The sequence below is a fragment of the Parasteatoda tepidariorum genome, chromosome 1 (genome assembly GCF_982258835.1).
Source record: "Parasteatoda tepidariorum strain Cologne lab strain chromosome 1, Ptep-v5.0, whole genome shotgun sequence".
Lineage (NCBI taxonomy): Eukaryota > Metazoa > Arthropoda > Arachnida > Araneae > Theridiidae > Parasteatoda > Parasteatoda tepidariorum.
In genome coordinates this window covers 62,314,994-62,335,954 of record NC_141755.1, presented here as the reverse complement: position 1 = coordinate 62,335,954, position 20,961 = coordinate 62,314,994, and the positions used below count along the sequence as shown (strand labels likewise).

The following is a 20,961-nucleotide window of genomic DNA, read 5'->3' as shown; positions in this document are numbered from 1 at the left end:
CATAAAAGTTTTCTGTAATTTATAATTTCTAACAGGTAGTGAGCTTAAACCAAATTTAACAAAAATAATATTACAGCATAAATAAAGCGTAAGGTTAGCCATGTTTTTGGAGTGTTCTCCCTTATTTGTCTATATTTGTGTAAAATAGCACTGTTTGTTACTTTTTGGGCAGCATCATACGAAGCTTGCGGAGTCTTCCGAATTCATTTGCTGTTTGCTTAGTTGAAAGTTAGATTGAAAGAACGCGTTGTATTAAAAACATTACAAATATAATCCACCAGATCATGATTGGTATGCCGCCAAATGCCCCGGATTATCCATCCCGGATTATAATATGCAGTGAACTTGTCCTAGATTTTCTCAAACAGCTTTATCAAGGCTTAGGACCGGCCATATAAAGTGTTTGACCTTCAGAGCGAAAGAAATGACTTATGCCTATTGTCATTGCTCGGCCATTGCTTCTCCATCTCATCTTTTGGATTGCATTGGTGTCTCTGTGAGGCAACTGATGTGTAAAGGAGAGACTGTATATGACTTGCTGTTGCGACGTGATCTTCTGGACTTGGTCTAGTGCTCTAGACCAAGGGGATAAGCAATAACAACAATTAGTATAATAATATTGGATAGGGCGTTTTTTCACGCTTTGGCTTAAAGATTAGTCGAAAGTAGTAACCCGGAAGTCTTACGGTGAATTTTAATTTCTAGCGCCATCTGCCCTTATCTTTATATGGTCAACCATCTAAATCGAAAATGTTGGATGATTTAAAAAAAAAAAATTTCTTTTGAAAAGTTTATTTTTCTTTCAGAAGACAGTGAAAACTTATGTTCTGCAGGGTGAGTAAGAAGTTCTCCAAGTACGAAATTTAGATTGGATATATCAACTTCAACAGCTTATTATTTGAAATTGGCTTAATATTTTGCCATTTTTTTCTTTTGTTAAAATAATTCTCACTTGTTTAAAGAAATCATCATAATCTCGAAATATATAAATACTTTTTAAAAAAAACATTTTATTAAAAACTGAACAGTTAGAAATTTGTACTCTTATAAAGTATGAATTCTAACGCGGCACTCATCAGAGGGAGCGCAAAACATCATTGTATTTGTGTCTAATGTTAGTTAGATTTAGTGTTGATTGAAGAAGGAACAACCGCAAAAGCACACTCCAAGGCATAATATTTACCAAAATAAAACTGTTGGTGACATTTAGTTGCTTTAACAAAGGTGTGATCCATTCTGATTTTATAGAACCTGCTTCATCGTTCACAATTAAATTATATTGCAGTTAACTAGTTGAAATCATGCAAAAATTAAAGAAAATTCCAAACCTCAGCACTAAAACACACATGCAAAACTACGGAAATTGGAACTAATCCTACATGATCACTAGACTTATCCCCAATGAATACAATTTCTTTCTAAATTTTGACAACATTCACAACTATGGGAGAACAATTTTATCCCGAAAATGTTGTAAAACTGGCCTTTCAGGAATTCATTTACTCGCATCGAAAAGGGTTTTATTCTTCTTTCCTAAACAACCTGCCACTTACAAAAAAAAAAAAAAAACGACAAGTTGTTTATGAAAATAGAAAAAATGTATGAGAGCATACCTACACTTCGATGAATGAAATAGTTCCTTATATTATTATCATCAGATTTTGCTCTTGTTCTACAAATTTTATACGTAAAGACCAAATAAAAAAAGTTGGGGAACACTTAAGTTAGAGGTTTACTCAGATAAATAACAAAATATGCATGCAAGGAGAATTTTGACTCTTTTTTTGTTTATTAGATTACCTTATGGACAAAAGCATGAGTTAGTATATCCAAATTAGTTCTGTTTTCGGCTGGTACCAAATAAGCTTTACCAGTGTGGCATCTTTGGCCATTTCGAAGACTGCCTTGGACATCAAAAAATCCTATGAAATTGATTTAGAAAATAAATTTAATTTAATATTTTGCAGTTCGCAAATGTAATAAAATTCAAAGAAAAATTGATAAATTAGTCTCATTGAGGTTTTTGAAATATTTTGTTTGCATTTTTTGTGCTGTTTTCTTATTAACTAAGTGCACAATGCTTGATCCTAAATATTTGGTGAAAGTTCTGACATTTTTGTAAAAAAATTTTCAACTTTTTTATAATTTGATATAGTACTCTATAATATTAATACTATCCATAGGTTATTTTATCATGAGAGGTTTTAGCTATTGGTGATTAAAGAATTTCAGAAACTAAAATTAAATACTTTATTATTTTTCTTATTTTTAAATTTTTAATTTTATTTATGACAAATAACAGTCAATTATTAAAATATCGATAAATCTATTCCAAATATCATGCTGAATATATTATTGTAACAAAATATACTTTTGTGTTTTGTTTTCTTTTAAAAATAAAAACATGCGAATATAATCATGTAAGAACGTCAAAATTTCGTTGTTACTTAAGAATTATTGGGAGAAATGAAAACACAATGTGATCTTCCGTTTTAATTATTATGATAAAATCATAAGTTTTGTTCACAATTTGAAGGAAAATTTAAGGTGTATTTTTTTTCTTTGTTAATGAAACACAAGTCTTAGTTTACTTTTAAGAATTTGGCGTTCCTAACTTTTTTTAAACGATTCAAATTGCTAAAAATGGTTAAGTTTGTAAGTTGTAATTGAAATAATGAGTAAGTTTATTTTAAAATGGTATACATAATTCGAAATTTAAAATTTTGTTTTTCAAAAAAAGAAAATAAATGAACTCTATTTGAAAATAAAATACCATCAAAGAAAAAAGACCATATTTCAAGTTAAAACTGTGACATTTGAAATAAAATAATAAAATGTTATCACGTACTAATATATTATAAGTTGAAAGGAACGTTTTATTTTCGTATGTCTGCAATAAATATTCCAAAATATGTACGAATTTGAATATATAAAGCAAACGTTGAAAATTGCATCTATGTTTCATACTTATATTCTTAATATATATAAAATAAATATTATATTTATTAAAAAATAAAATATTTAAAATAATATATATTATTATAATTATATGTAAATAATATATATAATTATAAAATAATATATATTATTATAATTAAAATAATATATATATTATTGTAATTATATGTAAATAATATATATAATTATAAAATTATATATATTATTTTTTCTCATGAATAAATTCTTTTAAATAACTAAATCTATATTACATAAAACGCTAATACGTACGTATGTATCAATAAAACCGATGATATTTCTTTTCTCGCGCTGGCAACAGTTTTCATTTTTAATTGATAGGATTCGGCGCGCAAGAGCACGTAGTGAGCATCATATGGCTAATCTATATTATATAAAGCGCTAACACGTTTTAATTGATAGGCTTCGGCGCGCAAGAGCACGTAGTGAGCATATCATATGTCTAATAGGGTGAATTCTCACCGAATTATCAAAAAACTTCTCACAAAATTATCTTCATCGAAGCCGATGCTTTACATCCGGCGTTCAGTACTATTTCATACTGTTTTACAAGACATGGTTTTAGCCCTCTGGTGGGAAAGACTTTAAAACAAAACTTACAACAGTTACTTTTCTCAACAACTGAAATTTAGAATAGTGTGATTAAGAAAAATATGCGAACTGTTTGCAATTTCAAATTAATATTGAAATGCACAGGTTTAGAATTTTCTACACTGAAAAGTTTTCGGAACTTCAGTGTTCAAAAAAGTATGCAAAAACTAGACGTTAAGAACGTATCCAATGAGCGAGCAAAGCGAGCATCGGATTGCGAAGCAATCCTAAATGAAATGCGAAAGCAGTTCCGGGGGTTGGCGAGCGCCAGCGATCAGGGGGCGAAGCCTCCTAGTATATTTATTATATCTTTCGTACAATTATACTGTATATGTTGCTAATTGTTATGAAGACTTTTAACTATTAAATTGCAAAACATTTTAGTATCAAAGTGAAATTAACTAAGTTTCAAAATCCTTTAATTTAAATACATTTAAAATTTGAATACAAATTCTGTAAGAAAAGTGCCACTTAATATTCTTTTGATATATTTTTTAAAAAGTTATTTTATTTATAGAATATATAGAGTATTTTATGTAATAAAAATATTTCATATTGTGTTTATTTTAATCTTTCTTTGCATTCGTAATTTGTATTTAGATGCAGTTTAAAAATAATCCTCCTCACCTGTTTGTCGTGGTCCATTTGAATCCAGTATTTCATGTCCCATTTCTTCAGCTGCTGCAAAAACTTTACGCTTCAGGGGAGGAAAATAAGGTATATTTTGTGCACATACTGGACCACCTTTTCCATGGTAACCTACAATAATTATAATTTAAAGATGTAGAGAGAGAGCATTTCATTAAAATATCGGAAATGAGAGCAAATGGCATTTCATTTGTAGCTTACACATAGTGTCGGATGAAGCTGAAAGGTTTTTCTAATAATAGCTTTTTTGTTGCCTATGTCGTAGGCTCGTGAGAAAATTCGGTTCTTTGAAAATAAACGACGCCATTTGTTAGGCTTAGTTCAATAAACATGTTCTGCGAATTGTAAAATGATGTAGGCAATTTGAAAATAGCATTATTTTCAAATTACCTACCCTACTATTTGAATTTTGTAATTTGAAACTCATGCATATAGCCAGAGCATGAATTATTATTTGAGGTGGTTCTTCTGCTGTGAACTAGGACCACTGGTCCGAAGTCACAGTAAATTTGCACAAAATATAATTCTATAGTAGTGCTTTTTATGTCAGCAATTTTAAGAGATAAACCCATTTTACTTCCAGTTCAAAGCTATTTGAAATGTTACGAGGTCCACCATAAATTTTTATGGTGACAATATGATTGACTGCCTTGTCCAAAGCCCATATCTGAGCCCTATACAGAGCTGCCTGGACAAGAAACACGTCTTCTCCAAGCCAAACGGCAGAAAAGTCGTTATAGAAGAACTTGGGGGAAACGTAAAATGTTATAATTACCTCACATGCTAGCTTTGTTTTCTATTAAATATCAATAAATGTTGTGTTTCTTTTCTATGATAGTTATCCTATACATATTAGAAGATGAAGGAAGACACGGACGTTTGCTGCACCCCTTAATTCATTCGCTCTCTTAGCAGATCATTCGGATAAACCACATTTTTTCCATTTCAATCCTTAGTACACCTCGCAACATAAAATATAAATTTGTTTTCCTTAAAGTATCTTAAGTCAATACCGTGAAACTGCCAAAAATTAGGATGAACTCTCTTATCTCAAAATATTACACTAAATATATGCGTTGAACTTATCATAAATTTAGACTAATGGTCCGAATTCATATTATGAAGGATAAAAAAAGCAGATAAGTGATCAAATGCTACCCATTGCAGCTAAAAATATTGAGATCAAGGTTTACATTGACTCCAATAAATAAATCATGTATAGAATCTAATTTAAAGCCTCATTGCTGATCTTTTGATTTTGGTAGGGCTTTTTTTCTTCTTAAGAGTAGAAGAGATTTAAAGATATAAAATAAACAGAAATTTGTTAGTCAAAAAAGATTTAAAAAGGCTGCTTTTTTTGGCAGTCATTTGATAAGAAAACCGGCTACCTAGTTACAAATTTTCCTTTTTTTCCTAAATTTATTCGAGATAAGTGTTTCTCGTAAACAAAAGTCTCTAGAAGATTCGTTGTTTGGTTACATGCAATCCACTGATTCTAATACTGATGTTAATGAAACCTAGAAGTTCTATGTACAGTCCGCAAAAAAAAAAAACGAATCACCCTGAATAACTTTCGTTCTACTGATCGGATTTTCACGAACTAAGTGTCAATCTTAATGGTTCCTGGGGGTGACCTTAAATATGCTAATTAATTAGTGCTAACTATTAATTAAGTTGCGAAATCAGACACAAAAACGTACTTTCTCTGAATAAACATGCATTTTTTTTTACATATTTGGATTTCTTATCTTCAAAATATAGGGGGTAGCCGCAATCTGGGAAATGTGGTCCCCATAGTTTGGTCAGGAGAGCGATTCAAAGTTCGTACCCCTTAATGTTAATTTCGCTTTCTGCGTTTTCAGTCATATTTTCAAAACTAATGAAGCAATTCAAAAAAAATTTCACCCACTCATAAAACTCATTTACCCAAAGATAATTTCATGCAAAAAATAATTTTTAATCATTATTTATTATTTTTTATTATTTAATTAAAGTGAGGATGAAAAAATATTGAATTATAAGGTATGAATTTTTTTATACCATATTAATCTACATATTTTTCAATTGAAAAATCTAAAGTTTCAACTGTTTTTATTTATTAAAAGCTGAGAAAAATTAAAATTAATTAATTTTAAAAAAGTAATTTGGCGACAATAAAGAAATAACTAATTGGGGCGATTAATATTAAAATGTGATAAACTTGGGAGGAACTTGACTTCGCGCGCGTAGCGTAAAATTTCATTCATATTTTTTTCGCTAATAATCGTTTGCTAATCTTTTTATTTTTATTTCTTTCACGCTATAAAATACGATGTTTCTTTTTCAGTCATTTAATAATTTATTTGCAATTTAGTAAAGAATTTTGAATAAAAAACACTTTATTCAACAAATGTCTAGTTTTAAAAAAGCGTGCTTCTGATAGAATACACCAGATTGTTCTTATTTAATGTGATTATTTTTAATTTTTTTTATTTTGTTTTTCAATAACTGATACAATTTCAATAATATGCATGCGTATGCATAGATTTGGAATAATATATTTATCAATTTCTTGAATATATATTTTATAAATATTAATAAAAATACGTAGTCAACATTTTTAAACATCTCTCACAACATCGCAAATTTCTCAACATCTTATAGGGTAAACTAAACAATGAAGGAACACTTAAGCTTAGCTTGCCTTTAAAAAAAATTCATAAAAATTTCAAAATTTGTAATTTTAGCTAAATGATGGTGTCGACATATTTGTTATTAAATGCAAATTATGTAAAAAAAGTTAGATAACTTACATAATATTGTTTTAAGCTTTTGGTGGCTTAAATAATAAGTAGTAAGATAACCAAGTGAAGGAACAGTTCTTACCAGTGAATAAACACTAAATTTTCCAGTGAATGAACACTTAATTTTGAGAATGTTTAATGCTCGTTAGGAATCCATAGGCCACACAAATGCCTAAAAACAAGATTTTTCTTGGAATTACAACATTAACGTGGAAAATGTTACTTTTTTCAGGCATGGAATGGAAAGTAAAATATGCTCGAATACATAATTTAAAAAAAATGTTTTTCATTTTTTTCTCACAGTTTAATAGTCCGTTCTAAATTATGAATGTTTATCATTGTGTAATCTGATGATGTTTTTATTATTATTATAATTCGATAATTTTTTTGTTTAATCTTTTCCTCATATTTTTTAAGCTTTTTTTAAAATCTTTTTAAGTATTTTTTTTCTCTTCGTCATGAGTAATTTATTTCTTTTTCTTTTGATTTAACCTTCCTCTTTTTTCCAAATTTTTGGCCAATGTAAATGTATCTTCGAAATTTCTTTTGATTTTCCAGTTCCATTTCCAGAATTCCTCACTGGATAATAAATGAGAAAAAGGAGTTTCGAAGTTTGAGTAAAACCCATCTCTCATTGACTTATATCTAGTAGTTACTTATGAAACCAATCGTTTTTCTCTAAGGGAAGTTTTGCCTTTTGAAATTATCTTCGCATTGCACTGAGTTATCGGTGGATGTCACCTTAAAAAACTTCACCCATTTTTCACCTAGATAATTGTCTTTAAATGGATTTTTTCTACCAGTTCCCGTTAGGACAAAAAGAGACGGCAATAGGATAATAATTTAGCTAATTATTGGCACAAAATCCTGCAAAGATTCCATTCAAGCTTTTATTATTATATTTAGTTGTTATATTTGGTTAATAAACATAGTTTATTAAGGTGTCTAAAATATGATGTAATAACTAATCACTACATTTATAAAGATAAATAATGAATTAATTATTATTATAATTCTTTAAATAAATTTAGCAATTAAATTTGCATATTTAAATGAAATTGTTATAGGAACTATTCATACAACATTTAACTGAATTTTAGGAGTCCTCTATGTCGCTGAACTACTAATTATCCATGTAAAATCATATTTCACACATACTATTCATTCACTGGGAAATCTATTCTCAGTGAAGGAACATGCCTGTTCCTTCACTGGTTAGAAGTTTTTTATTTATTTTTAACATAATTTTGATTTATAATATGACAAAAGGTGCAAGAAAATTAAAAATTTTCTTTTATTTTCATTAACTTGAAAAAATCCCAGTAAAGGAACACTTGTTTATACATTGGTTTTTCATCGTTCGGTAATCCAGTTAATAAACACCCCCTAATCTCAGTACTTGCTTCTGTTATGATGCCTAAAATAAATAAAACGTAACTTCAATGACCATATTTTGAATTCTTTTTTTCACAATGAAAAGAAAAAGCATTATTATATGCAATTAATATTATAAAAGCATTATAATATGCAATAAACGGATAACAACAAACACTGACCTTATAATTTTGTCAAAGAAACAAGGCGTTGAACAGATACTAACAAATTCAAAACTTTTTCCAGAGAAGACTCAAAGACCAGATAACTAAATGCATTGTTAGAGGACTTCCTATTGTTAGGTAGTAAGCTACTCTTACCAATCAATCTAAATTGAAACGTTTAAAATCTTATTTCTAAGAAATATCTATGAAATGCTCCTTCATTTATTGGTTTACCCTTTATCATCCTAATCTTAAAAGAAATTTCCGGAATTGTATCACAGAACTATTTTACCAACTATTTAATAAAATTTTAGCATTTTAAAATTCTTATTCTTTTCCATTTTACGTTTATTATTTCTTCATTAATATACTAATAATTTTTTTAGAACTTTAATTTAGATTTTCTTTAATTTAGGTTTCCTTTTCAAATTATAGTCAAGTTTTTTTAAAGAATTATTGTCTGCTAGCTAAGAATAAAACCTTGTTAAGAAATTAAAAACATTCAGCTGTTTAAAATTATTTAATGCAAAACAGCTGATTATTTACTTAGCATACTATTTTTTTTTAAAAAAAGAATATAAATTATTGATTGTCTTTTTTTTTTGTTTCTTGTGACTTCAACTTAGATTATCTAAAATAGTGTTCATGTTTTATAAGTCACTACAAAGAGGATAAAGATACCGAACATAAAAAGCTGTGGAATACGTAGCCAATTTTTTCAGTGTCTTAAAATATCTCAGTATCTTAAATGTCGTCCTACTATCTTAGTTGTGAAATTAAATTCTTAATTATCTGACCACGTGTGATTCACTAATTATTTCATTATATCTTTTACTCTTTATGATACCAAGTAGATTTTTTTTTCTGATAATATACTAAACTATTTAGTTTAATTTTTTACTTTAGCATGATTTCCAAGATATTATTGTAGTATAATTTGTTATCAGGAAAATGCCTTATTTTGTTAATCAGGAAATACTAAAAATTGAAATTTGTAAGGATTCCGAAGCTGTGCCAAATTTAGAGTCATCTGATTTTTAAAAAAAATGCTATAAAAAATACACAATTTCCGACCTTATTTTAATAAAAAAAATTTTTAAAAAAAAACGTGGCAAGTAGGCTAACATACTTTTTACAGAAACTGTGAAAACTAATTTTTCCTATATTTCGTCAAAAGAGGATAAGAATGATACTGCTCCAAGGGACCTACTCAATAATTTCACTATTTCCAGAATGAAATCTGTTTGATCGAAACATGTTATTCCTTGAAAATTAAAACGAGGGAAAAATTAACTTTTATTACTTATCTAAGCTTATTCCATTTATTTAATGATAGCGGTATTAAGGTTAAGGATATGCGTCGGAAGCTCCGTTTATTATTATACTATAAATGCATTAAATCATGTAGCTTGAATAATTTATTTTAAGTAAATTATTTAATAATTTTAAGCAAATAAGGGTGTAAAAATAAACTCGATCGAAATACTCCGAAAGTATACCCTGAAATATATGTCGAATAAACTTTGGAATCGATATATAAAAAATACCTTTTAAATAAAATAAATTTTTTTTTTTTTTTTTACTGCATTAATTTTTTTACAAAGTAGTGAATTATTTTTTTTTCAATCTAAGAACCTGTGCCTATAACATATGTAAAACTTATTTTAATATCGAGTGAAATAATTTAATATGTTGTGTAACTAAATGGATAATCCCAAGAAACTGAATCGAAAATATAAAAACTTCATTGATTTAAAAAAATAATAGATGATAATAAAAATAGACATGTTTTGAGCGTCCAATAATAAAAGTCACAAGTTATCCAAGCCTGACAAGTCTTGAGAATGGGCGATTATATTTGAAAACTCGAAACATGTCGACTTTTACTTCCCTCTTCATATGTTTTGAAGCCAGTTGAGTTTTTATCGTCAATTATACTGTTTTACATTTGGGTCTTGATTATTATTTTGATAAGGATTTTACACTAGTTAAAGTAAACATATGCATTTTAATATTTTATCAGGATTCATATGGTCTTTAAAAATGTAAGAACATCAATATTGCAAAAGTTATATTTAACTTAAAAATTAACATTTTGACACCAGATATTTTGAGTTAATGAAATTAAATATTTTATCTCTTAAGTTTTTGTGCCCCCATTTCAGTATCTTAAGGATCTTGCGAGCTCTGTTTAAAAAGAGATCATCAGATATATATAAGAAAGCAAAAATAACCATAGTAGCAGTATTTGGTGGTAAATGTAGCTTATCGTAATTGAAGAATATGCGGTGCGACATTTTATGGTGAATTTGCGAACGTATAAGTTTCAGAATGTATCGAAACATGAGGATGCTATTTGCTAATCATCTTTATCCAAAGGAAACGATGTAACCTAAATATCTAGTAGAAGGAAGCGATTTTTTAAACAATGAATCCTACAATTTGCAACATATTATTTCAATATCTTATTCTTAAACATAACATATTTCAATCTTTTTAAAATGCCACTAAACATTCAGCAATTCCTTGAGTTATAGAAAAAAGAAATATCGTAAATTATAGAAAGCCTTGTGAATGTGCATTAGAATTATTATATAATCTACATTTTATTTTTCAAGCACTTTTTTTTCTTCAAACTTTCTTGCCTAGAAGACTCGATTAAAGCTGTAAAAATGATTATCCCTAAAATTTTGTATATAGCTATAATAAGTTACGCTCATTTTATTTTAGTATAAAATCCTCGAATAAATATAGTAAAAACAGTGTAATCTAAATAATATCAGATAAAAAGTTCATGTATTTAAATTCTAAAAACTATCATAAATAATTTATAAATCGATTCAAATTTACTTTTCAAAGGAGATTAAAATAATATTTTTTTTGCTTTTTGGACAGAAATCCCCTAAAAAAATTGTTTATGGCCTGGAAACTTCGAGATATTTTCTATTAACAATAAATTAAGCCCCTCCGAGCAATCACTGAACATTATTTCAATTTTTTTACTATCAGAGATTGGTTGCGTAGCAACCTAGTAAAATTAAGCACTCCTCTTTTGAATTAGTCAATGGGTTATCTTAAAATATTTATTTGCGCAGGCGACTTTTTTTGGCGGTTTTCTGGACTATCGCCAAATATATAAACCTTTATTGCGGCCCAATTTACCACCCAATTTTTTTAAAATTTTGTCTACCCCTACTAATTCAAGGGTCTAAATTCCAAATATGTAAAAAAAAATATATGTTTATTCAGAGAAAGTACGTTTTTGTGTCTGATTTCGTAACTTAATTAATAGTTAGCACTAATTAATTAACATATTTGAGGTCACCCCCAGGAACCATTAAGATTGACACTTAGTTCGTGAAAATCCGATCATTAGAACGAAAGTTATTCAGGGTGATTCGTTTTTTTTTGCGGACTGTACACACAAATATTGGGATATAATCTATGTTTGTCATAAAAATATGGAAACCTGCTATTAACCAAATCTTATGTTTACAACTAATTTCTGTAGACAATGATGCCTCAATGACCCTTATGTAATGCAACTTTTAACTTTTAGTATGGGAATTTGAAGATTTTTGTTTAGCATGTTAAGGCAGACGCATGCAAGTATTTACCGAAATTGAAAAAGCACACTTTTCTATTAAATAATTTAGATAAATATGTTTAATTTAATTAAAAATAAGTTGATACTGTTTATGAGATTTTCAGATTTCCAACCCTTGGAGAAAAGGAGAAAAAAAAATTCTGTCTGCATTGTAACCATTAGACCAAAAGAGAAAAAAGAAACAAAATTAAGTTTCTCTGAGCTAAAAAATTGTATTTATTGATAGATTCTCCTTAATTGTTTTAGAAAATATTCTAATACATGGATTATTCGATATTTCACTGTCCATAAACAATATTGGGAAACGCATGTTTTGTTGGATTCATACAAAAACTTGATCCTGCTTATTCTGGGTGCGGGAATATCAAATCTGAACTTAGTTTTGCTCCTCAAACTACAAATTTCTTTTTTAATGGAAAGACAATTTTAGTCTATTTTTGCTGAAATTTATAAGTGTAAAATAACTGGGGGACATGCACATGTGGTGACAAACTTCTAGGGAAGAAAGGACACATCATCAAGATTATAATTGAAAAGGAACCCATAGCCTGAAATACAATCGTACGCTGCTGGGATCGCTCACCTATTATGACCTTTTTAAAAGCACATGAAGAAATAATTGATAATAGGGAAACTGCCCTAGAAGTGTAAGACGACATTTCCATAAAAGTTTCTTGTAAAGTTTAAAGTTTATATAAAGTTTCTTGTGCAATTTCTGACGTTGTGTCCTAACAACTCCCCTAAATGTTTGTTCCAAAACTTTTAGGGGAGCCCTTGTTATATATATATATATAACTTGTAAATTTTGACTTGTACATTTTGTCATTTTATTAAACTGTAGCTAGCAGAGAGAAGCCAATTACAAATTTCAAATACAGTAACAAAGTATCTAAAATCTGTTAAAAAAACTCCTGTAACAGAGAAAAAAAATAGTGCTGTCCAGTGTAATCATTATATTTAAAGAATATTATTAAATACTATCAAAATGCATATTTACCACTATCCACATATAACTGATTTTGATTGTCTTCAAGTTTTTTAAAATATGGTAAAACCTCAGGATAGCTCCATCCTGTAGCACCTTGTCTTGCCCAATCATCATAATTTTTCTTATTTCCTCTGATTACAAGCAGACTATTCAACAAACTTGAACCACCCAAGCCTTTACCTTTCGGCCAGATTATTTGCTATTGTAAACAAAATATATTGCAACAATATCAATTAAGATTATAAAATAATTTTTTATAAGCAAGAGGAGACAGCATAGATATATAAAATTACTTTTTAAAATTGGTGCTTTACCTAACATATAAAATTGTGAAGTTAGTGTAAAACAACAAAAAGGGTTTCATATATCATTAAAAATGACTCTTTAACCATCAAAAGTGTAATTTTTTTTTACAGTTTCATGCACCTTCTAAAGGTAATAGGATAGAAAATATTTAATTACTTATTAAAGGACTTCGTATCAATAAATTGTGCAGATTGAGGATTATAAAATCACGGAAATAATCTGCCGTAAAATGCTAAAAAATTCCAAGAGTTTCTTTTTTAAATATAAATTTTGGATGCTACGAAATTCTGGATTTTAATGTTACGGTTTTATTACAGTCCAAATGTTTACTTATAGAATTAGATTTTAATTTGGTATCACCTTTAATATTCATCAAACACATGAAGTAGCTTCTGATTATTTTAATTTCAATTTTTCAGAGACTGACCTTTATAATGGTTCGAAAAAGTTAGGTAACTTCTTGTTTTTATCTTCTTCAAATTAATATTAATTAGTGCATAAGCTCTAACATATTTTCATTTTTAGAAAATGATAGGAAAGATTTATAATGCATGTAAGGATTACAAAAAATCCTGTATTTTGCATGGATAGGGAAAAAAAAACTAAACAGTTATAAAAATAATAGTTTATTGAAATATAATTATTTTAAAAATGCATAGGATGCGCGGGTTCAGGATATACGCCTTAAGGTTTTTTTAAACCTGATAATCTAGGATACCTGGGAAATGAATTTGCCTATTCTACTGCAAAATCCTCACACAATCTCTCTAACAGGCCAATTTTAAGACATGATGTTCGAAGTGAAATAATAGATGCTTTAAATACTAATTGGCACACAGAATGGAATATGGAAATAAATAATAAACTGCATGAAATAAAACCGCCAATTTCCCCTTATAAAACTCTTAATTGCTCCAGAAAAATTTATGTATTAATAAACAGATTACGTATAGGCCATACCAGACGAACACATCGACACCTTTTACTGAACCAACCAGCCTGTTTTCTCCAATTTCAGATAATCGTTAACAAATATAAAGCACATATTAACTTAGTATTCCAATTTTAAAGCTAAGAGACAACAATATTTTAACAGTGAATATCTTTAACTATCGATTTTAATTGGAGAAAACCCAGATAGAAACTTTCTTGAATATCTTAAGGACACTGGATGCTTCTGAAACATTTAAACGGACTGATAATTTTGACCAAGCGTTGAGCGAGGTATAGCCTTTTCTGGCTGTTGCACAATTATTAACAGTATAATTATTAAGATATTCAAAACATTGGGTGATAATACACATAGAATGCATAAACATTCTAAAACAGTTGTATTCAAAGTTTTTACTCTCACTGTAATTTTTACAATTGCAAACAACACTTAAAACGCCATTCGCAAATGTGGTAACCTTGTGCCACTTTGAATATTAAGTGACTTGCAACGTATCCAAGATATTGCAAATTTCTCTTGACCTTAACAGAAACTGATGCCTATTCACTCTCATCGATATCTGAAGTCATATCTTTAGGGAAAGGGTACAGTTTGCTGCAGTAATGAACAACAATGCACTACATTTTATCTTCATCATCAGTTTTGTCAATTTCATTTGTTACTCATTATTGGTTATTTATTATTTCATTTATTATTTAAACTTTGCCGTTGTTATTTTATCTTTACAGATTTCCCAATCATGATTACTATCCTAATCATTGATCAATACATAACAAAAAAATGGGCCAAAAGTCAGAATCCAAAGTGTTAAAACTTTGTTACAACTACATTAAAAATAAAACAAGCAATATTGAGGTCACCACATTTCATAAGTTAGATTAGCAGCTTATGTACTTATTGATTGATAATAACATCATAAATATGTACCCCAAATGATATTTGACAAAGTTAAGCACATGAAGTGAAAGAAACACAATCTTAAGACAATTTTTGATGGTCAACATTGATTACTAATAATAGAAAGGATATCTGTTTCAGAGTCTAATATTATACCTACGATTGGCAAAAAATAACGAAGTACTATTTTTGATCGTTATATCCTTAGAGGCTATTTAAGTTTAGTAAATGTATTGGTGAAAAAATAGCCCTTCATAGCAACAGTTGCAGTAAGCCGGATTAAACAGAAAATGATGAGAAAATTTCTTATTTTCTTAATCTCTTCAGTAGTATTTAGAGTAAAAGCAGGGATTAACTGTTGGTTTCGTTCAAAATTAAAAAAATTATAGGATACCTATGATAAAATTTTCCATTTTAAGTCTTTTGTTGCGAATGATATTTTATTCTTCACTAAAAATATTTAACGGCAAACCAAAACGTATATTTCTTTAGGAAATACGGTGCCTGGTTTTTACTATTTTAAGGCATTTAAGTATTTAAAAAAGCAGAAAGAAGGAAATAGTTCTTAAAATGTAATGAACTTCAAGAAGAATCTGAAAAAAAAAAAACTGACATAAACTCAACATTTTGTGAAAGTTATCATCTGAAATTGTGTTTATTACTCTTACAAACTTACCCTGTTTTTTAAAGACGTGCCAGTGTGTTTCTGGGGTGTAGTTTTATAAGCCCAATCGAGATCAGAGTTCCAAAAAGTATTTCCAAATGCAGGAACATCATTAAGAAGTGGGGGTTTGCGTCCTGCTTCTAATAATAGCACGTTCACACATGGTATTTCTGATAAGCGACTGGCAACAGTAGCTCCAGCTGAGCCAGCTCCCACTAGATATAAAAACAGCATAAATAAGTGCAAAAACTTTTTTTCTCTGAATGAACACGCTTTTTTTCTAACCATTTATACCTTTTCATAACAGTATAAAAAATCCGGATTTGTAAGGTACACAATTTTTTACGTCATTTTAAAGTATTGTGGAGGTTGGTATATTTGGTAACTCTGGGAAGAATCTGACTCCAACTCTAGTATAAATTTCCACGTGAAAGTGTTCATGAAAAAACACTACAGGTTCATGTCGTGTCACTCCATAAACAACACTCCCAGTTGAAATGAACAACTATCTTTATTAACAGTGAAGAACTTGGTAAACTTAACAAAACATTTTAACATAAATAAAATATAACAATTTTAACATTCAAGCAGCATAGAAAAAGCTGCAAATGAGTAACCGGCAAGAACATGCCTAATTGCTGGGTAGTTAGTCACGAACCGACGGAGAGAGAGAGAGAGTGAGCTGTGGAGAGGCGGTCAAGTTATATCAGAATGCATCCTGTGCGCGTTTCACCGATTTCGTACTTCACGCATATACTCCGAGGAAATCTGCATTCACGTGTGAAGTTTACGTCATACAACAATTATCGGCTGCAAGTGACGTAATCCAACGTCAGAGATTAGTAGATTCGGAATTTGCAAATTAGACCGCAACGCCACAGTATGTAGTTCTACATGGCAAAATACAACATTTGTGCAAAATCGGTCGAATAGTTCCTGAGAAATCGAATTTTAAATCTACTATTTCTTTAGAGAACAAAATAATTAAAACTTCTTATTAAGAATAAAATAATAAATACTTACTAAAACTTATTTTTTGCTTGGGATTATTTCAGGATAAACGAATTTTATAATTGCTTGCAAAAATTTTTCAATTCACTTAAAAAGTTCTCGAGTTATGGCGAAAAGCGCAAAAAGTAAAATTAATATTAAAGAGTTCACTTTGAATCGCTCTCCTGACCAAACTATGGGGACCATTTTTCCCAGATTGAGGCTTCCCCCTATATTTTGGGGGTCGGGCAGAAATCGAAGAATCGAATTCATTCGTAGAAAGTACGTTTTTGTGTCTGGTTTATTACTTAAAATATCGTCTGCACTAATTAATTAGCATATTTAAGGTCAACCCCTCGAACAACTGAGTCCTAAAACGTGAAGATCCGATCATTTGATCAAAAGTTTTTCAGGGTGGTTCGTTTTTTTTAGCTTACTGTGCGTCTTATCTAATTGCTGTTTTAACAGATTTAAGAGGGTATATAATTTTTTGTTCACCCTGCAACAAATTAAAGCGGACTACTTGCAGTAGTCAGGAATAATATGATTTAATATGCATACATACGTGCACACAAGTTATTTTAATGTAATGTAAAATATTACCTACTATAAAGTCATATTCAGGCAGAATAGAATCTGGTGTTTTGGTGTTGGATGGAGAATTCTTCTGAGTGGCCAATGAGAGAAGTAATAACCTTAAAAGAGGAGATTGGGCAACTGGTGTGGGGTATGACTTTTCCCTTGCTATGTCAATCATTTAGTGCCTGCAAAAAATGAAACTATTTCCTATTTAGTTGTTAATTTTGTACTTCGACTATTTAAGGAAAAATACAGTTTTTATTTAGACATTTTGTTGCTCATTAACGCGCCTCTAACTTGATATATACGGAACTGGATCAGTATCATTCTATGGGCACATTTATTATTTTAATTATCTGTTGGTTTCAGGGATAAAATTTTGATATAAATTGCGAATTTTTTCTATAAATTATAGGTATGGGAAATTTTGCGTAATGAAAATTATAGGTTTTGGAAAAGGCTTGTTTTCATTTTGGTACACATTTCATTGTAATCAGCCACTCAATAGTGTGGCCGGGATCGCCTGGTTGGTATTCAAGAGGTCGTATGTCGAAGAGGTTGTGAGTTTGATCCCCGCTGGCCGAAGACTCCCGGAGTAGTAACTGGTGACTGGCGTACGTTAAATTTGTCAGGTAACAAAGTCCAACAAGTTCACATAACAAATCAATACCTCTGGGGGTACTGAATTGGAAATTGATTATTCTCTGGTTCAGGTCGAAATTACGATCTATGGATGACTGAATGGGTCCGCCGTCTAAGCCGGGTTCTGACACGTGCGTGGCTGAAGTCGTATTCTTAGACATACAGGGGTTGGACAAAAATATGGAAACACCTTCAAAAAACATGTTTCTTTGCTTAATATGGTGTAGGAAACCCGTTGGCATCCAAAACAGCTTGCAGTCTTCTCGGAATGGATAAATACAGTTCCTGTATGTGTGCCAAGGGAATATTATACCATTCTTCCTGCAAAACGGTGGCAAGTTCAGATAACGATGTTGGCGGTGGATAACGAGAACGCACTTTCCGTTCCAATGTAGACCACAAAGGTTCGATAATATTCAGGTCTGGTGACTGTGTTGGCCAGGGGAGATGAGACAACTCATCCTCGTGCTCAGAAAACCAGTCCTGGATAATGTGAGCTGTGTGAACAGGGGCTTTGTCGTCTTGGAAGACACCATCACCATCCGGGAACAAAGTTTGTACCATGGGATGAACTTGATCAGCCAAAATTTTCACATAAGTCTTGGCAGTCATGTACCCTGACACAGTTATCATGGGGCCAGCAGAGAACCACGATATGGCTGCCCAAACCATAACAGAACACCCGCCATGTTTCACTCTTGGCAACAAGCAGTCTGTATTATAGGCTTGAGATGGTGTTCTCCAGACGTAAACTCGGCCAGAAGTGGGAAACAATGTGAATGAAGACTCGTCAGACCATATTACTCGCTTCCACTGCGCTATAGTCCAGGCTTTATGACTTAAACACCACCTTTTCCTGTTACGGGCATTAGCATCACTGATGAGTGGCTTCTCAATTGCAGCACGGCCAGCAATTCCCTATTTATGAAGCTCCCTTCTAATTGTTTTGGTACTCACAGGGTTCGGTAACACAACATTCATTTCAGCAGTAACTTTTGCAGCTATGGTCCTCTTACTTTTCGTCACAATTGCCCTTAATGATCGTCTGTCACGATCACTCAGGACACACTTTCATCCGCGCTGTGATTTAGCAGATGATGTTTTTCCGCTTTTCAAATATGCGGAATAAATCTTCGATACAGTACCTCTTGAAACACTAAACACCTCGGCTACCTTGCTTACGGAAGCTCCTACCATACGTGCTCCAAGAATTTGCCCACGTTCGAAGTCTGTTAATTCTGACATAATGCAATGACAACCTCACATAACAGTACTCCGACAACAACTGAACTGTTTAGCACATTTACGAAGTTGTATAGGTGGCGTAAGTAGTCAAAAACGCCAGAGCCACCTACATATTTCATTAAAATCAATCTTTTCAAACATGCATTTCACAAGGTGTTTCCATATTTTTCTCCACCCCCTGTATATGGTTTTCACTGAAAAACAAGAAAAGCACCCTCTGCTTTAATTTCGCTTCGTTTCTCCCAGCAGGGTTTCTAGTGCTGGCACGTCGCATTAGAAATAAAAACAACTCCATATTGTATTTGATCACCATTTTTCTTTTAAAACAGCTTCACATGGACTCTGGGAAATGTTAATAGAATCATATTCATAAGAATTGCACTGTCATTCAAGCAAGAATAGCCTATCAAATGTGCTTCAAGAATGGCAACGCCTGGTCCTCTTAAGATTTCATATAGTCCATGCAAAGAAGAATCAGAGCTGTATTAAAAGAAAAATGGTGGCATTATTACACCATAATATATTAGGCATCTAATACTAAATTAGCAATAGAACCTTTTGACGAAATTAATTAATTAAGAATTAATGACATCCATAAACTGAATAATACCAACATTTCTCTAGTATAATACGAGTATATGAAAACCAAAGAAAAGTTAAGAAAGGGAAGAAGGAAAACTTAGTATTATTATTGAACACGTTTAAAAAAATATTGATTTAAACGTGATTAGAATTTAAGCTACTTCATTTAACATAAGTACCATAAAATGTGGATATTTCGAAAATTTTCAAACATAAAACAATAATTGAAAAGCATCAATAATAAAGTATTCGAAATATTTGTAAAGTTAAGATCTATTTTAATTAAGATATTAGCTCCTAGCCTGGATTCCTATCTTAACTTAAATATTTTTTAAGTTAAGATAGGACATAATACTATAAAAATGTAAATTTATAAAGAGGAAAAATATACAGCTTATTCTTTATTAAATAATATTACTTTTTCTTCGTTGATAATCTCTCATAATATGAGGATTAAAAATCCAAATACGTCATAACATGCATTTTTATTCAGAAGAAAAGTACTTTTAACAATACAGTTAATTAATAATGGGCACTGATTAATTAGCATATTTGATGTCATACTATCAATAATGACACTTACTACGATAAAAATTTAACAAATAGAGCCACGCTGTAAAGAATTTCCGGATCAATAACGGTAAGAAATCGTACTTTAATTCAGTTCTAACAGTTCAGTTCAGTTTTAAACGTAAAATTTGATGGAACCAAAAATCTGAAATGCCACAATTTTTATAGTAATATTGTAAAATCATTGAATAACTGTAGTTAAATAATTATTACTGTAAAATATACTGTACAAAATTTTTCAGTGAAACAGGATTTTAATGTAAAACGTATTTTACAGTAAAATTAATTTAATGGAAGATGCATCCAGGTTGCATTTTCTTTTTACCGTAATTTGATTCTGGATTTTTTACAGTGTATAGTTTTTACTTTTTTTTAACTAACTATAGGGGAGAGTGGGGTCAAT

At 30.2% G+C, this 20,961-nt stretch overlaps 1 protein-coding gene across 1 annotated transcript in view; it reads right to left on the bottom strand.

Moving 5' to 3' along the window:
- Window positions 1-18,078, bottom strand: part of LOC107438229 (glucose dehydrogenase [FAD, quinone]) — a 46,566-nt gene extending 28,488 nt beyond the window's left edge. The window contains exons 1-5 of the mRNA XM_087165252.1: window positions 17,544-18,078; window positions 15,963-16,165; window positions 13,141-13,330; window positions 4,195-4,326; window positions 1,801-1,922 (exon numbers count right to left, since the gene is read on the bottom strand). Of these exons, the coding sequence (XP_087021378.1) occupies window positions 1,801-1,922; window positions 4,195-4,326; window positions 13,141-13,330; window positions 15,963-16,165; window positions 17,544-17,697 (801 nt within the window). The 5' untranslated portion in view covers window positions 17,698-18,078. The remainder of the gene's footprint in view (window positions 1-1,800; window positions 1,923-4,194; window positions 4,327-13,140; window positions 13,331-15,962; window positions 16,166-17,543) is intronic.
- Between the last annotated feature and the right edge of the window lie 2,883 nt (window positions 18,079-20,961).